Consider the following 19,810-nt stretch of genomic DNA (forward strand, 5'->3'; position numbering starts at 1 on the left):
TCATGGTTATATTTCCCACTCACTCAGAAGCCAGATATTTTCCTCACACTCCACAGACACTTGAAGTATAAAAGTGGTGATCATTACCCTTTTTTTCTCTGGCATGAAACGGGCAAATTACACAACAGGCTAGCAAGCCCTACGGACAAAACTAAATATTTGTACAAAATAGAGAACATAAGAATGGAAGATCCACAACATTTAGCACAGCATTCCTTTTATCTTAACTTATTTTCATATTTGTGGAATGAATCTTGGACTCTTTTCCCTTTGCACCAGGAATTATGCTGCTGACAAAAATCAATTTGCAGATGGATGCACTCATACCATGATGGCCCACACCTGACAGGCAAGGATATCAGGCTGTCGGTGACATTCAGGCACTGCTCAGGCTTTCATAAAGGGGTTCAATTTGCTATGAAAACACATTCCATACCATCAGTGCAAACATAGACCTTTCATTACACTGCCTCAATTCTTCACCTTTCATCAGTGTAAACAGCAGTAACCTGATCTGAATTCCTCAGGCCATAAAATGGTTTTCTCGTGTCCAGCATATTTTTTCCTGAGCACAGTCACATTTTCTATTTGCCAGACATGAATAACTTTAAACGATTCTTAATCTTCTGTGTTCCCATATAGTTGATAGAGTATTTATCACTGTTGGATGTTGAGAGTCCTGTATGTATTTGTCTAATTAGAGCTGAAATAGTCATGTCAGTTTTATCTAGATTTATATGACAAATCACAATTTCTCTCAGGTTTTACAATCTGTAACTCATTTAACTCGCTCTGGTAAAACCTTTTAACAGGGGGAAAAAAATGGAAGATACCTTCGGGAGAGCAGCAGAGGAGGGATCCCTGCAAATCGTGCTACAATGTTTTCAGTCTATACACACTCTGACCATTGTGTATGTGTGATGTTCATCTGTGGGAACAGTCATGTGTCTGTCTCTTGACCTGTCTGCCCAGCTGACTCTCAGCCTGACCTGGAGCAGATCCAGCAAGGTGACTCTATCCAGAGAATTAAATCTGACATTAACGAAAAGTCCTCTCCAACGTTCCCTCTCCCACTTCCCGAATGTGCTTGGCTTGAGCTTCACTCCACTTCATGTTAACCCATTCCCTATAGAGATCAGGCTGTTTGTTGAAGAAAAAGCTTTCCTGAAATGGTTGACCGGGGTGGCTGTCATGAAAAAGCTGATCCAGTGGGACGACTCTGTCCAGGAAGTCACATTTGACATTAACAAATTGCTTCTTTCTCTTCATCTCCTCCTCGCTAAATGCGCCTGGCTCGTACTTCGTAGCACTTCACATTGCTCCATACATTAGAACGCAGACATCCTTCTTTTCCTTAAATGGGAATAAAATTTCACTTTTCATTAAAAATTGCAGCATTCTTTTCAGCATTTACCTGTAGAAGAAAACCCACCTGTCAGAGTCCGATCATACCAGTCACTGCGATATGCCGTTTCTGCATATTTTAAAGAAAAAAAAAACACTCAGTGTCTTTTGGGTATCAGATGCACAGTGCATGTAGGCATGATTGTGCCTCTAAGGCAGGGGTGGTGGACCTTTTTCCTATCATTTCCATTTTAATAACATCCCTCAAGGGTTATACTTAATTATTGAACACGCATATCACACTAACCTCTGATATGATGGCTGGAACTGCTTCTCTTTGGTGAAGCGCCTGATGTCAGATGTTAGCGATGATGATGATGATGATGATGATGAGGCCACTTGCAGCTGGTTTTCCTGAATAAGGTCTGTCAGTGAGCAGAACTGAGTCAGTTTTGAGAAGAATTGGTCACAGTAGTAGGTCGTCCCACACTGTCTCCCCAGAACAGGAGAATCCTGAGGATGTACACACATACTAGAACTTGAGCAGAGGACGATTGTTGTAGCTTTGAGCTTGTTGTTACTTTGCCGCTCATTGATTTCATGTTGGAGGATTGTGATGTCATAGCGGGCTTTCGCTCTTGCAGAGTATGAAAATGCACAGTGTTTCCCCTTTGAAGTTGCTCTTGCCGCAGCTTTAATTTGGCTTCGAATGATTTCACATTTGGTACAGTAACATCCATCACACAGACACTTGCTGTCACTGAGTTTCCACGACAGGTTTTCCTTCATCTCTGTGAATTATCCGAAAAACAAACAGACACCCTGGAACAGTTTTACTTTGTGTGGTGCTACCAGCTTCTTTTCTTTTCTTGACATTCGCCATAAGATGCATCATGTCCATTCAAGCTAGTGGCCATGTGCCTCATCAGTTTTTTTATATCTGGAATTTTTATATGTTTATGTAATTTTATATATTATTTTCTCACTATTATTTTTTGTCGTCATGATAATTTTATATTATGAGTCACGTGTATTCTTTTAATTGTGTCATAACTCACACCTCAAAAAGCGACACACCCCCTTCCCCCATTGTATTGGTTTCTGTCTTGGTTTTTACTTGCAGGATGAAATCAGGTAGCATATGCACCTGCACACACACACACACACACACACACACACACACACACACACACACACACACACACTGCACACTGTTGAAAATTCTGCACACTTATGTGCATTTGAGAAATATAGGCATAGTTTGCTTTGTAAGATAGCTGGTGAGAACCTGCCAAAGTTAGCAGCCATTCTTTGCGCACCAGCTAAAATGTGTCAAAGCTCAATGAAGCATTACCAAATTTTTGCAACCTTTGACTAAATTTGGGATTAAATTGAGGAAAACACATCTGCAGTGCATCCATATTTGTGCATCATTCCTCAACTATTATAAAGTGGAAACAAAATATTCTGCATAGTTTTTCCTGAACTACACTCCCTCTGAGGCGAGGATGGTGGAAAGGTCTTGCCCGGAGTTAGCATGTTCAGCAAACTATTGACTGTTAGCTATCAGTCAAAGGCTGTTACTGCCAATGCTGGCCTCCTGTGACAGCAGATCATTGGCTGTTCGTGAATGGTGATTCTGATTTCAGGCTTGTACTGAGTAGAAAACAGTTTGGTCAATACTGTTCTTTTAACAGCTTAAATGAGGAACTGCCCATGGTCCCACTGGCCTCCGTTACACAATGTCTCAGGAGTCTGTGATGTTTTTTTTTCTGAAGACAGCCTCCTTACTTGTTGTTTATAAAACTGGTCGTAACCCCGATTCAATGTATAAAATACATACAAACTCACTTAACAACCAGTATGCGAGCTATTTTGCTATAAAGGCTTCAGCAATATGTTTTTCTGATTGCAGTGTGATAATGTAACCTGCATTTTTCACATGGAAGATTTGATCATGATAATGTTGATGTTACGGGTTGTAATTAAGTGTGGTCTATGTGTGAAATTCTAACCTTTAAAGCAGCATCACATCCTACTGAGCAATATATCCTTTTTTGACTTCATCCGCCCCAGGCATAAGATCAAACAGGAAATCATCCATCCCCACTGTGTCATTAGTTATAGTCATTAGTGTGACTCAGGCCTTCCATAATGAGGCTGGTGTCTAGATGATGGCCTGTCAAGGTCCAGATTTTAGCCACTCTAGAACATCAGCAAGTAAGAGGAGGAGACATAAACAAAGCTGAACATCGTGATGTATTATTATGGAACAATGATGAGTGATTATCAACTCAGATGGAGAGCACTGTGTGTTTCGACCTGACTGCGTACTCTACCTCCTCATTACAGATCAAAAGTCAGCTCAAAACAACAGCGCCCCCTAGGCTAAGCGCTGGTCACTTCACATCAAAAACGTATACAATTTCTCATCAAAACTTTCCATCAGCGACCTTTACCAATCACATCTTTCAATTCAACACAAAAAACATGAGTATTTTATTTCTAATTGTGAGGAAGAAGAAGATACATCCAGAGCCAAAAACATTTAATCTGCTATCTTGTGAATGATATTCTACTTGTGCTGCCAACAAAGATCTTAAAGCTTTACTTCGGCCTAAATTGTGATCTAAAATAGCATTGAAAAGTTGTAAAATAGAGACATAAAAAGACAAAATATTCTATAATTCTCAGCATTAGTAGCACTGTGAAATATGTAATTGTTTACCTCTTGTGTTACTCTCCTCTCTCTGGGCATGTCACACTATTGCACTGGTCATTTATTGTGACCCGGACAGTTAAGGCTCAAATCCAGTGAGGCACTCTGGTGAGATGGAGAGGCCCTCAGAATAATAGAAAATTAAGTGTTCCGCTTTGCTGGCTTGGGAAATAGCTTCTCCTTCACCCATGGGATAAGAGGAAAAGGAGAAAAATAAAGCGAAATACCTGTTTTTTTGTGTCACTATTCTGTCTGTGCTTTGGTGAGAAGGCACACTGGATTGCTGCCATGAGTGTTTGCATCTGTGTAACACAAATGAAATCTAATCTAATACATCTGAGGAGTATCATCCAACCAAAATAATCTTGTATGTATACATAGTTGATTTTAGTTTTTATTCTATATCCCTTTTTATTAATTTTATTGATCTTTCTATAGCTCTCTTCTTATACTTACTTTTTATACTTGGCTGTCACAATTTAATTTCTCTGCCATGAGATTAATTAAGTCTTATCCCATTTTATCCTAATCCGTTTTATCTTACTTGATACTTATAATCTGTGTTTTCAATTTGTCAGTTTATATCCAGAATCAAAGATTGTATGCTGATGAGAGACATAATCATTTCCCACGACGAGGACTGTTCTGTTAATTGATTAAAATTAAGGACGAACTGAGGAGAAATGGGGGGATTTCATCCTGTCAGAATCTACTGAAATATCTCCCAGCATGACCTTTCAAATGACAAATTTTGTGAATTATTTCAAGCATCATCTGACCTCTTGCTACTCCTTGTTTGTTGTGCAATGAAACATGACAACTCAAAGTACATTGCTTTGAGAGACTGCTCTGCTCAGAAAAATGGCTGCTTTGCTGCAAAAATGATCGTCCTCTCTCAGCTGAGTCAGGTGACAGCAGTATGATCATAAAGGGGATCTTTCTCTAACCTCAACCAATTAGCTTTATTTAGTGAATTTAGCTACAGATGTATGGCAGTTCAAGTTTTTCTTTCTGTCACTCATTTTGGGAGGCACTGCCGAACAAGCTAATTTGTATTTTAGATTTAGGGCTCGAAATGGTGAACGTCAAGCGGAAAGGATGACCATGAACTGTGTCGTGAATTGGTAACACAGGTTTACTTTGTTTCAAAAAGGTTGTTAGTTCCTACTGTGCTGTCAGAGAGAGCTGTGGGCGAAGACTCCTGATGTATTTGAGAATGGATCCATTTGGGCGCAGGTGGACGAGGATGGATTTTATCATATAAATTTGTTTAGAAGAAGAAAAAGTGGTAAGCTTAGGAGGGGCAGTACGCATTTTAGCAAGTCCATTTTCTGGCTTTACATCTTCTAATACCTCAGCAACCATCAATATCAAACATTAATACACCTTCTAGTTGGAGTTAATTGTATCACCTGATTTTGAACTCGCTTTAGCCCTCTGAAAAACAGTAGTTTGATTATCGTTCATGTTACGGTCTAGTTTTAGTCGAATTTTGTCTATCATCAAGTCCCTAGACAATTTTAGTTGTGCTGTACAGGCTTCTGTGACAGGAAATTTCAGCAAAAAACATAAGCTTTTTAATGTTCCTAAAACACAATTACAGTTATCTAAAACACTGTCGATGGTGGAACATTTACTACAGCTTGGAGCCAGAAGGTGATATGAGAGGGAGATGCCATACCCCTTTTTGGCAAAATGACCAAAATGCATCCCCTTTTTAAGCTGCCACCCACCCCCCACCCCCCTCCATCAGTGCTGTGAAGTAGCTTAACTGTGCTGTCTATTTAGAAAGCCAAAGCTATGAAGTATAAATCCAATACTATATTGTAGCCTATATACACTATAGAGTAGTGTCACCATCATGCATCATCACATGACCTTTCAGGCTTCATTTTCTCTGTGAGGCATAGAATAATGCCAAATTAACACTTACATAACAAAGCACAGTATATACATATTCTATGTATTCACCTCTTCACTGCACAAGAGGGAGCTGGGTGAATTCTGTAGTCTCAGCATTGAGCACGCATGCAGTGCAAAGACCCTTTAATGGATCTATTCTCCTTCTTCAGGACGGGTGTCAGGCCTTGAATGAATCCATTCTTATTTTAGGAATTATCATGAATGTAAGATATTTCTTTTGCAGACAGCTACTGCTACTATACATGAAAGTACAAAAGAAAATAAATTACTGACCTGGCATGCCTAATAACTTCGAAATATGTTATTTGATAAATGCACGTGTACATGCACTCAAAAATTGAACTTAAATTGTGGACAGGATTTCCATCCAATAATATTATATAGTATATAATAATTTATGATATATAGTACATCCAAGCAATATAAATTACCTGAGTTGGTCCAGCCCATTTTTATGCACACTTACCAAAGAATGGACGTTCACCTGCAGCTCCAATCTCGTTGCAGCCAGAAGTAGATAATGGTGGATGGTGGACCTTTTATTAATAGCTCACAGATAAAAGTAGGCAAGAATAAGATACATTTAAATGTAGAGAAGATGAGCAAAGTATCAGAAATTGCCTTTTTATTGTATATTGAGTTTATCATACTGACAAATCCTGTGCCACACCCAGACCTTTATAGCAGTACAAATTGGCCAGTCGTTAATCTGAAGTTGATTCCTTTTAAAAAACTGCTGCTCATCCTCACGACGGAGTCTCCTTCTCTCTTTTCTACTCGTCACAACTGCCCTCTCTGTTTTCTCTGCCTTTGTTTAAAATAGAGGAGATCTTTAGACCACTTTTATCTATTTGCTTTCTTTTCCATGAGAGACCATAAAGCCTGCACATAAAGTAAAGTGGATTCTTGGGTCTCACTGCTCTCACTCTTCTAGTGTGATGCCAGGGCTCTACCTGAAGCTACCTAAAAGCCTAATGCAGTCGCTCACATCTCTCGAACACCATTCTTTCAAAAAATATTCCCGCATTTAGTGTTTTGATGATGGTGGTGGAGATAGCTGTCTGACAGGTTGTCCATTATCTCTGACTGGCGTTTAATCAGGTTGAGATCTGAATGTGAAGGCCATAGCATGTGGTTTTTATCATTTTCATGCTAATGGCCTCCAAAACTGCAGAGGAGTTAGACCTCAGTGTCCAACAGAAGAGCTTTTGTTCCAGATTTTCATTGAAGATTTTGTGGCCTGTTGTGCTCGTCGTCATTTGGATTCAACGTTTGAACTGGAGCTCGGCTTCAAATCTTCAATCTTTGATCCTTCAAAGATAAGGTACTGTCTTATTATGCATGTCACAATATATCATATACTCTTCCAATAGCATATTACGATGAGTGTTCATGTTAGCCAAGGTAAGAAGACCTAAAACAATATGAGCATTTATTCTATATACATTATATAGTTACAAAAATCAATGAAATTAAATATATTGTCTTTGTACTGTTTTCAGTTGAGTATATAGGATATGCTTTCTGGGGAGTCAGACATTAAAATCTTTGAAGTTAGAACAAAGAAAGTACACTCATTTTAAATACTGTTAATAAATGTCAGCTCCAATATTGCAGACACAGTCTGTTTCTTTTGAACAGTACGATAAGCTTTTAGTCTGTGGAACTTTGAAGTACTCCACCTGGGAATAAGCCAAACTGTGATCTGACAGAGGAGAACAGATCTAATCTAAATATCCATGTCATTTGTGAGTAGACTAATGTAAAAGACTCCTATTGAGGTGTCAAAGGTGAGGTAAACTCTCAGGGGTGAGTAGAAGCTACCTGAAGTTCAGTCGCCATCTCTGTGGGAATGCAGGTAAACTTAAAAATGCTGTTCACATCCCAAACAAGGTCCCATCCACATGAGGCTTTTCAGAACTGAACAATACAAAAGTGCTTCCTCCTCTTGATGGCAGTTGGAAAACATCAAAATTGCACAGTACCACTTTCTTTCAGTAAGACTTGTGGCTTTATGGACGGACTGTTTTGAAAAACATGCTGGTGACTCTGCTTGGTCTCAGCAGGATAAAACTCCATTCTGTCACCCTCGACTGTGTGATCACGTTTTTATTGTTTCCATCGTGTTGATAACACAGTAGAAGTGTTATCATTGACATATTTTTCTGCTTCTGTCAAGCACGTCCCTGAATATAATACGGTAACATGGACAGTAAAACATTCAGCTTTTGTTAGGAACTGTTAAGCGAGTCTCAGGTTAAGTCAATGCTCCATCAAACAAATTGACATTTTAATGACACGTTGTTGACCACAGGTGAACATTTTGAAAATCTCAGTTTTCAACATTACAACATTATATTTCAAATGCATTCCACCTGACTTTTGGTGATAAAGTGCCGCCTCAGTGCCTGGAAAACGAGAGAGAGAAAGAAGCATTTTCAGATACATCCACATCAGTGTGGGAAGGATTTGAGAAAAGAGTCCTTGTTTCTGATTTAATTCTCCTGTTTGTCGGAGGGGGACTTTTGCCTTCTGTCTTATCACACTTTGTTTCTCAGCGTGGAGGGGTCTTTGAAAATCTCTTAAACCAGGTGTTCCCAAACTTTTCCATGCCATGGCCCCCCGAACAGCATTAGCTTCTGGCCAGGGACCCCCTTTGCAAACCCACCGACAATGCTACAAAATATGTAAAGAAACATCAACTTTTAGAATGATTTTCTTACTTTTATTCACTATCCAATAATTATTACATTTGTTTAGCATAAGGATATTATTAACTAACATGTCCTGCTTTTTTGCTTTTTTTCCTTAACTTCCCTCCAATTTTCTGAGGCCCCCCTAGCACCCCCTGGCGGCCCCGGCCCCCACTTTGAAAACCACTGTCTTAAACCATTCAGCTGCACTGTACATCTTCATATCTTAAACTGAGAAAAATAATAAGAAATGTCCATACACATCAGGTTTGTCATTACATTGAAGAGGACTGTAATTCCTCTTCACAAAAAAAAAAAAAAAAAAGATCATGTGAATTGTGTCGCCGTGTCATTATGTAATTTATTGAACTTTGGTGCCTGTACATCAGAACAGCAGCTCACTGTCTCCTTCATCTAGGCTGACATGTGCGTTGGCTGTATTGTGTGGGATATATGGGACACCTTTATCCTCCTCTAGGATCAGTGTGTTACACAATGGTTGAAATGCTGCTGTGCTTTGTGCTGTATTGTGTCACCACCACTGCTTGCTTGTTAAAGAAAAAAGAAAAAGAAAATGCAAAGAAAAACTCTGTGGGAGCTGATGATCGCTGTAGGATGACATCTCTGTTGAATTATTTGTCTTCCCAGTTTGCTGGAACCTACGTGTCCATTTTTTCTATTTATTTATTTATTTATTTATTTGTTCACAGTTCTTCACTGGATTTAAGACAATTACTATGGAACAGGCACCCATATTTAATTAAAGTTAATTTAAAATGTACCGCAATGAGCACTTAGGGGATAATAGTGTGCTGGGCTGATTGATGCCAACATGTTATTTTTTTCATACAACTGAACAATTATTCTGCTTTATTGAATGATCACAGTTTCAAACTTTCTACAGTGTCATTCATAAAGGCATGAACGACATTTTTCATTAAGGAGGACATCAGTACATCAGGTTCTGAGGGTATATGTGGGTGATTGACCACAGGGCGTTGATATGTGTAGCACTTAAACTACCAACCACTGAAACCAAGATCCCGCTTTGCTATGACTCACAGGAACAGTCTTAGGTTGATATATAGCGCCCTCCTGTGTTAAAACAGTAAAACAACATGCAGGCAGCCACAGTGAACTGTGCTTTTTGAACTCCAGTGGTAAGAATTTCTAAAACAATTCCTTGATCATTAGAAAAGTAATCTTCCATTGATTGATGGATCTTCATTTGGTCGAATTTCAATACCTGAAATCAGACAAGACAAGTGCTTGCACAGACACAAATCAGACATCATTTGGTAAATATAACATTACTGATAGAAGTGATGGCTAAAACAAAAAAAACAGGAAAATAAGCCTTAAGTTGTAATAAAATGAATGATCCTTTACTTACTTACTTCACTTCAATTGTTATCACTTTAGACAGCTACTTAACAGAAGGGCTTTTTTTAAATGTTGTCACACTTCAGCTCAAGCCAGTCATTTCTGCCACCGATAACGTCTCATAGATGCGGCAGGCCTGTAAGCCACGAAGTGACACTGAACCGTGAAGGCGTAAAATGATTCTGACTGAGTTCACACTCAGGAACTGACTGCACTTGTGTGATAGTTCAAACTGTCTCAAAGTTTGAGAACAAGGAGGAAAACAAAACACAGTGGGCACAGTAATAAGCCTTGTCTGACTGCCTTTTATACTCAAACATACAGTGTTTAAATTTCTGACTTTTTGTAAGAAAAAAGATACAACAGCTGCCTAATTCTGCACAACTGAGTATCATCTGTACAAAATACAGTAACATCAGCCAAACTGATAGAGCCATATAGAGCTCATTATATACTATAAAGGGGTTGGTTTTCAGTGCACCAGAACACGGATATAGCTTGTACCAACTTTAATCTCTTATTTGGCAGGAACAGGAAAATAGCCACCCAGTTCAAAGTTCAGTGTAAAGTCTCTCAGTATATTTACTGCTGCAAAGCACCAAATGAGCAGAGGAAAATCAGTCAGTTCAGTCCCTGTGGGTGGACTCAAAGTCACTTGAAATGTTTGGCGAAGCAAGGCAGACAAAAAAACAGGAGGTGCAGGGCAAAACTCTGAGAGACAGAAGACTGATGTATTTACCAGGGAACAGGAGAACAGACGTGGTCGAAGGCAGCCAAGTTCAGAAAAACAAGAGGTCGGTCCAATCATGAATGCTGGAAACAAAGAACAATCTGTCACTGAGTGAGTGTGGGAGAGCAGCTTAAATACTGGGCTGATACTACTGGGAAAGTAGTCAAGGACCTGAAGAATGGAGGGCTGGACAGGAGCAGAGCTGGGAACCTCGGGCAGGTAGCCTGGGGACAGGACAGGGATGGTGCAGGAGACCTCAGGCTGATAGCCTGGGGCTGGACAGATGAGTGGAACAGCACAGGAGGTCTGGCAGGAGGCCAGCGACAAAGGCGAAACCCCTCTGGAGGTTTCACTGGAGACTGGCAAAGGTGGAACCCCTCTGCTGGCCTCGGTTGGGTAGGAGGCCAGTGAAGGCCTCCTCAGGAGGAGTCTGACAACATTAAGGGTTATGCAGTATGTTTCAGATATAAGAATGTGTTGTCCTAGGGCCATGAAAAGATATAACAGTAGTACTCATAAGGTGATAAAAGGTCTCATGTCCCAGTCCGCCTCAGTGGGCCACCTCTTTCATTCACTATGGACAGAGCCAGTGCACAGCTCAGAGATCTGTGCATTTGCAAATCCTGATATTGTCCGAAATAATAAGAAAACTGAGGAGGAGGATATCGCAGCAGCAACCTACCAGAGAGCAGCCAAAGAGATTGACAACAAAGAGTTTGGAAATCCATCGAAATGCTTCTCCTATCTCCACTCCTGTTTCACTTGCTGTAAGTATGTAAGTAACTGGTAAAATGTAATATACATTTTGAAAGCTACTTGCTAAACACTGTTAGCTGTATATGTACTTTTACTATTGTCACCAACACCGGTGACCCCATTGTGTTGATATTACACACAGTGATAGTGCCCCATTTTTAAACATGACATTATTTATTGTCAAACTGTTGTGAGCAGTGTAACAATGACTTGTTATTTTGTCTTTATTACTAATCATAAATAGAAAATACATTTCAATGAAAGAGAGAAAGAAAGAAATTAGACGAGAAAAATAAAAATAAAATAAAATATATTTAAGCAAATAAGTTTTCATCCCTGATTTAAATGAGCTGACAGTTGGTGCAGACCTCAGGTGTGCAGGGAGAATGTTCCACAGGTGAGGAGCATAATAACTGAAAGCTGCTTCACTTTGTTTGGTTCTCATTCTGGGAACACACAATAGACCTGTCCCTGATGACCTGAGAGGTCTGGATACTTCATATGGAGTTAATAAATCTAGAATATATTTTGGTCCTAGACCATTTAATGCTTTGTAGACCAACAGTAAGATTTTAAAGTCTATTCTTTGACTCACAGGAAGCCAATGCAGTGATCTGAGGACTGGTGTGATATGGTCCATTTTTTCGGTGTTTGTAAGGACTCATGCAGCAGCATTTTGGATCAGCTGTAGTTGCCTAATTGTTTTTTGGGCTTTTTTTTTAGGCCAGTAGTCCAACCTACTGGAAATGAATGCATGAACAAGTTTTTCATGAATGACAAAGCCTCGGTTTAGACAAGACTTTTATTTCTCTTTCATTAAACCATTATAACATTAGTATGATAGTGTATAGAGGGGTGAAACTTGCTAGTTACTCTAAATTGACATAGCACTACATTGTGGTATTAATTCAGTTATTCTTAGCTAACACACTATTAAATGTACAAATTTCAAACATGGGATTTTACAGTCAAGAGGTTCATCTGTGGCTGGCATATTTTGCACAGCTGCTTCACCGCTCATGTTATTTCCCGCTTTTCGACACCGCCTGTACTGCTTTGATCCACTCCTTTCTTTCTTCAGCGGTAGCAGCTTGGAGGAAGTAGTGAGTCTCATCTGAGGTGATGATCTCAAAGAGGTTGCCATCAATGTCGTATTTTTTGGCTGAGACGGGGAAAAGAGGAAAAGAAGTTAAGAGGGATGGGCTGAAAAGAAACCGCTGACAGTAAATACAGCAATTATATTTCCTGGTCACAGTCTGTCACAGTGGGGAAGCAATATAGGGCATGTGTGTCCTGCCACAACGGTCTCACTCACCATCGGGCACATACTCCACAGCTGTAACCACAGAGCCACGGAGATGGATGGAGCCGAGCGGGTCATCGCCCTGACGCAAAGAAAGAAAGAAAAAACATGTGAGACAAAGAAACTCTCATTCTTATTTTTGCTTGTCCACGGCAATATATTTACCTTTGTAGGATCATAATAATGCATAAAGGCAGGGTCATCCCTCAGTATGAACTTTCGCACCTTCCAGTTTTTTCTCCGATGTCCCTGTGATGAAAGAACACAGCACATGCTTTATCTGATTTACTGAAAATCACCAAACGGCAAACAGGGCATTGTGTCAGGCAGCTGTGAAGGAGACTTCCTCTTTCAGTGAACACAACAACTTGCATAACTGTAATAACAAAAAAGAGAAAAAAAAGTTCACACTTCCCTCCACAGGGCTGCTGCGGAGGAAAGTGACAACTGACTTTCCTAATTGTAATAGAAAATAAATAAATAAAAGCCGACACTTTCATCTACAAGGCTGGTGTGTGTTATTTTAATCTACATGTTTGTGAACGTGAGAGCTACATTGAAAAGTGCGGCTTCACATCAAGAGATGCCACAGAGTTGACACCTTGTAAACGCACAAAAACCACAGTGGCACTTTGTCACGCTTGCTTTCTGACTCACCTGTTTCAGCAAACAGCCCTGTTTTATGATGTTTCCTCTGAATTCCTCCTTCACAAGGACATCTTCATCACTGGAGTAGCCTTCACAGAAGAACCCACTGTCTGCCTGCCGCAAAGCACAGCCATGCACACACACACACACAGAGAGAGAGAGAGAGAGAGAGAGAGAGAGAGAGAGAGAGAGAGATACACGTTAAACATCGTCCATGACCCTACTCAACCTTATTACTGACCATGAGCAAACATTTGTCTTATTGGAAAAAGACTGAGACATACACAGTTTCCTTTTACAGTAATGATGAAATCCTTTGTTAAATAAATAAATTCTTCTCAACACTCAGCTGAACTTACAAAGTAATAAAGAGCATTTGTATCATCTAAGAAGACCGATTGCTCTCCGCTCTCTGCTCCCTCTTTTGACAGGTCGCCTGCAGGCTGGAGAAAACCCTCATTCATGAGCCCTGTTGCTAACATGAGGGCCTCAGGCCTGTTTCTTGCTTTTCCCTTTGAAATCAGCCACTCCACCACTGTTGCACCTGTGCAAAAGGAGCGAGACTGTTAGAAGATAAAAATAATAACTTCTTCCACACCTGGGTTAGGGTTACATCAATAAAACCAAGACAACAGTACCAGTGAAGCAGTGGTTGAAGACTCGATTCTCCTGCTCCAGTTTTAACTCTCTCACTCCATCATCTTGGTCTTTCATCAGAGTGTACAGCTCACTGAGAAAACACAATGTGAACGTTGGTAACAGGTATCACCACACGATCATTCTGTCACTAAGTTTCACCAAGTCCCTGTGCCAAACCATGAGAGAGTAAAGCTCTCATTTTGTGCATGCGCTGACCTGCTGTGCATGAGGCTCTGCTTGTAAGAATGAATGGTCTTGAACGAAGACTTTGGAAGTCTGTGCCCAAAGTCAAAACTGCACAGCAAAACTGTAAGGCACGGCTCAAATGGTGTGTTTACTGGCTCTACCATAAGCTGTAAGCTACCTAATGCTAATGTGCTAGTTGGCTGTCGTAGTATAAAGGGCAAAAGAAGTCCACATTTGATGGAAGGTGGGGTGGGATTTGTGGGTTTGTTTGTTTATGGGTTACAAGAAGATCTTTGTCATACTGGCTTGTCATTGCTACTCTCAAATGGAGATATTTATTGTTTTGGGAGTTACCGGCAGTCATTTCGGTATGAGGATGTGTTGTATTTGAAACAACGCTGAAGCATAAATTTAACCTCTGTGTTTCGTGTTGATGCATGATTTCCTGTAATAAACCAAACCAAACCAAACCAGAGTATGTTAGAATGAACAGTGTAATCTTAAATGGTATCCCTGATCATCAGTCACAGAGAGTTTTACAGTAACTCACATAGTTGACGTTAGCTTAATTAGGTCATTATCGATAGTTGACTGCGAAAGAACCTGGTTTCATCTGAAGTCAAGGACTCAAAAATAAAAATTATGAGTGATCTTTCATCATTATCATTGGAAACCACCACCTACCTACCACCCAGCTAACCACCAATAAGATTTTACTGAACATACCTGAGGTTGATTGTGTCTGGCAGGCGAATGGAGCGTCGTGTGGACCTCCTGGCAAACTTTCTTCCCCCTTGTATGCAGGTAATGGCTCTCTTGATGTCCTTCACCCACAGCTCCCTCTCCTCCACATGTGAGGCTTGGAAGAAATGATCCTGCTTCTTGTCCGTGGTAATCTTGAAAACCAACTAAACGGAGCATTATGAATCAGTCACACTTTCCGTTAACTCTTGAGATTTTCCATTAGATATGAAGAAAACCAACAACAGGAACGGCTGCTCATCAGTTATCTCAACTTAATCAAATTTTCTTAAACATTAACTCTACTCTTGTACTCTGTGACTAATCTTAAACACTCTGCTGTAAGTGCCATGTTCACATCTCTAATCCTTCAGTGCTGGTTCAGATTTTCAGCAGGTATTCTTGACATTTTCTTACCATCCTCTTGCCAAAATCCTGGCAAGGACTGATGAGTGTGGCTCCCTTTAGTGGAATCATTCCTTTCGGAGAACGGTCTGTTTTCTTTTTATAGAATTCCACCCCGTCGTCTGACAGCACCACCCACACTGCCTTCCAGGAGTTTAGCACTGTACCCTGAGGATCAATGAGACGGGTGACAACAGGCAGCCTTGAGCACAAGCGCGAAAGCATTGTCGAGTATGTAGTTGTTACAGTTGTACATTAACGGAATATTTTTATTTATACATATTTTAACATTTCTCTGTCATCAGTAAAGCTACGTGAGCCTGATATCCTCTTCATCCTCTCCCTTGCGCAGATAACACGAGGAATAGCACCGAACATCACAAGCCTTACTTTCAACGGTGACCTTCAAATCCGAGGCGGAGTGCAGGGCTTTGAAGGTCACTCGTCACTTAAAAGTAAGAAAGTTTCCCACAAAACAAGAGAGTTCTTTTTTGCTCAGATGATGTAACATGAAAAATGCCAAATTTTGAGTTCGAATAAATGTCCCTCTTTTGCTTCGTGTGTCTGCTTTGTGCGGTTTCACGCGCCGAGTTTGGTGGCATGAAGTGAACAATTAACATGCAGGGTTAAAAAATAAAAGCAGACAGCTCCTATCTGATCAGCATTTACCAGCTGCATGAAAATGCAGAAATCAATCTAAATTTAGCAGTTCTGGTAATAGCCTGCATATGGGGAAGAGGAATCACTGACTGGCAGTCGCTCTGTGGAGCAGTTTGGGTTTGGGTTTTATATATGTTCCATGTCATTTGGTTTGGTTTAAGCAAACTATCATGCTGACAGTGTCTTCTGCTTTCTGCATTCCCTCAGGGAACATAAGCAAGTTGTTTAATAACTGTGTCTTTTTTTTTTTTCTTTTTAAGAGAGCCATGCTTTTGAGAATGTATAACATTTAAAGTTATGTAACTTATGTACAAAGTCTTCCCAAAGTATATCTGCTGTGGAACATATGCCTCCAACCACCACAATAACACCACAGAATTACGGCTGTGCTCATCAAATTCAATCACACAGGGGATAAATAATATAACAGAAATATCTAATATTATGGCGGAGGAATATCAGCCTTTGTCTTCTGAACAGACGTAGTCTTCTATCTTGTCATTCGTGTACTCCACTGTGTGAAGTAGGATGTTGAACTATTCATATATTCTTCCATACATAATCAATCAATCGATTAATCAAACTTTATTTCTATAGCACCTTTCATACATAAAAATGCAGCACAAGGTGCTTGACAAAAGATAAAAACATAACATAGCAATATAAAAGCAACTATCCCTCCCAACACACCCGCAGACATACATCATGCACACACCCACCCGCACACAACCACACACACACATACCCACACACACCGACCCCAGTAAAAATGGCAGGGCACTGAGGCATCATGAGAGGAAAAAGGAAAAGAATACCACCTACGGGGAGCTCATCCGCACTGCAAAGGATCACCGGCCGACACTGTGTGTAGTTTAAATACTAAAATTTTGTTTATGCATCAAGAATCAACACTAGTCTGGACTCGCCATGAAGGCAGTGCAGCTGTAAAAACTGGTCACAAATATATAGTTTGATTTTGATAAGCCATTAATAACTTAAGTAATCATTTTCTAAATAAGATGGGCATTATAGATTTTAGTAAACAATACTTAAACAGGAGTAAAGTGTGCATAAATTAGGGACTCTTTTCAGTTACAGATTGATACACATTTGGTGCTGCATTCAAAATAGACTACCGTGACCACGTTCACCCTACTAAGGGAACATGTCGCAGTTCAACGGTGTGGTGCATTGATGTATTATAGAACAACAATGAGAAAAACAATAACAACATCTTTGGTACAGAGGAGCGAGCTACTGTAAATCAGTTTGGCTACACTGACAACTTAATAGTTGGATCAATTCAATGTTGGCTGTAAGAAAATATGGAAAATTACCATCTTATCCTTTAATGTTGAAATGTCTGTTTTTTAATCTGTGTGTTTGATTGCGTTGCATTGGCACTCCAACAGTAAGTCAGGAATAAATGCACCATGTTTGTATAATATATGTGTCTTCCACTCTTTCCATGCAGAGGAAATGTTCTCTGACAATGTCTTAACCATCTTCAGGCATGACCATTATACACAGCTGTGGCTATTCATAGCAACCGTAGTGTCAACGGATTGTTCATAAGATAAAACACATCCGCCGTGATATCTCAAAATATATCATCGAACAAGAGAACGACATTCAATAATGGGTTAGTTACTGACATACACTTTTAAACAGGGTTTGCAAAGTGCTTCACAATAAAGGACCAAAAGAACACACAGAGTAATAAAGTTATGTCTGAGCACACAAAAGCAATTCACTAAGATACAGTTTATACATGTGCCTTTGACTGGCATGTTGGGTGTATAGGAAAAAAAAAAATCACACATTTCTCAGTGCAGAAAAACATCTGTGCGTAGGTTTAAAGTGTGAAACAAACACATTCTCACCGCATTTTTAAAAAGCATTGGCTGATGTGTGAACGTTGGCTATAAACACTGTTTACTGTATATACTCATCCTCTGTCTTCCCTTGTGAAAGCAGCTGGAATGTGTTGAGTGTCTGTGGACTTCGCAGTCCTCTCATGGCATATTGCCAAAAGAGCGCTTGTTTGAGGTCACAGGATTCTTAGATTTGTCAAGTGCAAATCTGTTTGTGTGTAGAATAAAGTGTGAAAAACAAGCTACAAAACGCATTTCGTGTTTTACACTCGGTTGTGGACAAAAACAGGAACTTGATTTTTTTCAGCAACTGTAGAACAGAAGTGTGTAGTTGCGTGTTATGCAGCAAATTTCAAGTGACGTGCACATCTGATCCTGTAGGTGCTGGTTTGACTTAGAATATTCCTCTTTATCAGCGATGTTTGTCTGGTCGGACATTTTCAAAATGCTTATTTAATTATTTTTGTTGCAGTGTGGGTGACTCACACAACAGTGACAGCGTTAATCACCACTTCAGCAGTGATCTCTTCAAAAGCCTCGTATGAATCTGATACATTTTACGGTTTTGTATCTCTTGTAACTCACTGTTTCGACTTTTTATATCAGAAGAGATCATAAAGTTATCAATTCTGCTGCAATATTGTCAGTGTTTGACTTGTCCAAGCTCATGTTCAAGCTTCACCAATGCCATGCGATGAAGCGGATTGTATCTTCTGGTAGTTATTCTTACCTTTTTCACCAAATATCCCTCTCTGATCTCTTGTGGCTCCATCACCCTGCTCTTTGCTGCTGCCAGCTGCAACTTCTGTCACTTTTTTAGAAGCTGTCAAAAACATTTCCCATCCAGTCCACCTACTCACTCTCTCTCTCTCTCTTTCTGTGTGTGTGTGTGTCTAATGCGCTCTTCTTCTCTGTCGAAACCACAAACACACACAAGCAGGAAGTTGTGCCTTAGGGTGTGTTACAACGATGAGTGGTCAAACAGCTTCCTCTTCTATGTTGTATTATCAGTTACAGCTACAGCTTATGTCTCTCAGCTTTGCAGTGTTGTAGTATAAAGAGGGAGCTCGACAGCTGCAGTGAAAATACTTGAAGAAGACTTGGACATTTCACTGCAGTTACAGTAAAACTTGCACTAAAACTGCAGTTAGAAACAGAAGAGGTTGAGCTGGAAACACAGTGAAGCACGGGCGATCCTGTAGTAGATGTTTTATCTCTTCTGTCATGCTTTGTGTGGTGGAGTGGATCTTTGTTTCCTGTGGCTCTCTTTCATATATTTGTACTGCAGTTTTTCACATTTTGTCTGATCCTTTGATACTTCTTACTGTTCTTTAACTACCCACTGACTGCAGTGCTCTCCAACCCTGTGGATTCATCGTAGCACTATATTTAGCTTGAGTATGACCAACTATGAATATGTATGTAGCTATCTTTGGGTACATCGCAATAGCTGACCTGAGTCAGACTTTGGTTGTCCTATTTGTGGAACAGCAAATGTTCCTCTTTTCCTAATTTCTCAATGTGGCTAAAGTGTGTTGTAGTTGCGCTCAAGTGGACAGGCTGGATAACAACAGATGGGAGCAACTTGCAGAATAAAACTGCAGAACGCTGTTATTAATTCATTAAGCTTCAAATTGTATGTAAAGGGCTTCAGCAGTCAGTACAGCAATTGATATAGAGCATATATCACATAATACAGTAGGTATTCATTAACGATGAAGATGGAGATGCTTTCTGAGTTGAGCAGTCGTAGCTGCAAAAGAATTCACTCACTCCTTATCAGAGCATGTGCCACAGCGTCTAGTT

At 40.0% G+C, this 19,810-nt stretch overlaps 1 protein-coding gene across 1 annotated transcript; it reads right to left on the reverse strand.

The window, feature by feature from the left end:
* Positions 1-12,319: 12,319 nt before the first annotated feature.
* plek (pleckstrin) lies at positions 12,320-18,887 on the reverse strand. The gene is made up of 9 exons (XM_070977662.1): positions 18,735-18,887; positions 15,483-15,638; positions 15,051-15,232; positions 14,138-14,229; positions 13,859-14,043; positions 13,509-13,613; positions 13,017-13,100; positions 12,864-12,933; positions 12,320-12,710 (listed from the first exon to the last, which is right to left on the reverse strand). Exons 1-9 carry the CDS (start codon positions 18,774-18,776, stop codon positions 12,571-12,573), a joined length of 1,056 nt encoding a protein of 351 aa, XP_070833763.1. The 5' UTR covers positions 18,777-18,887; the 3' UTR covers positions 12,320-12,570.
* Positions 18,888-19,810: the final 923 nt, after the last annotated feature.

Source organism: Chaetodon trifascialis, chromosome 13 (assembly GCF_039877785.1).
Source record: "Chaetodon trifascialis isolate fChaTrf1 chromosome 13, fChaTrf1.hap1, whole genome shotgun sequence".
NCBI classification, from domain to species: Eukaryota; Metazoa; Chordata; class Actinopteri; order Chaetodontiformes; family Chaetodontidae; genus Chaetodon; species Chaetodon trifascialis.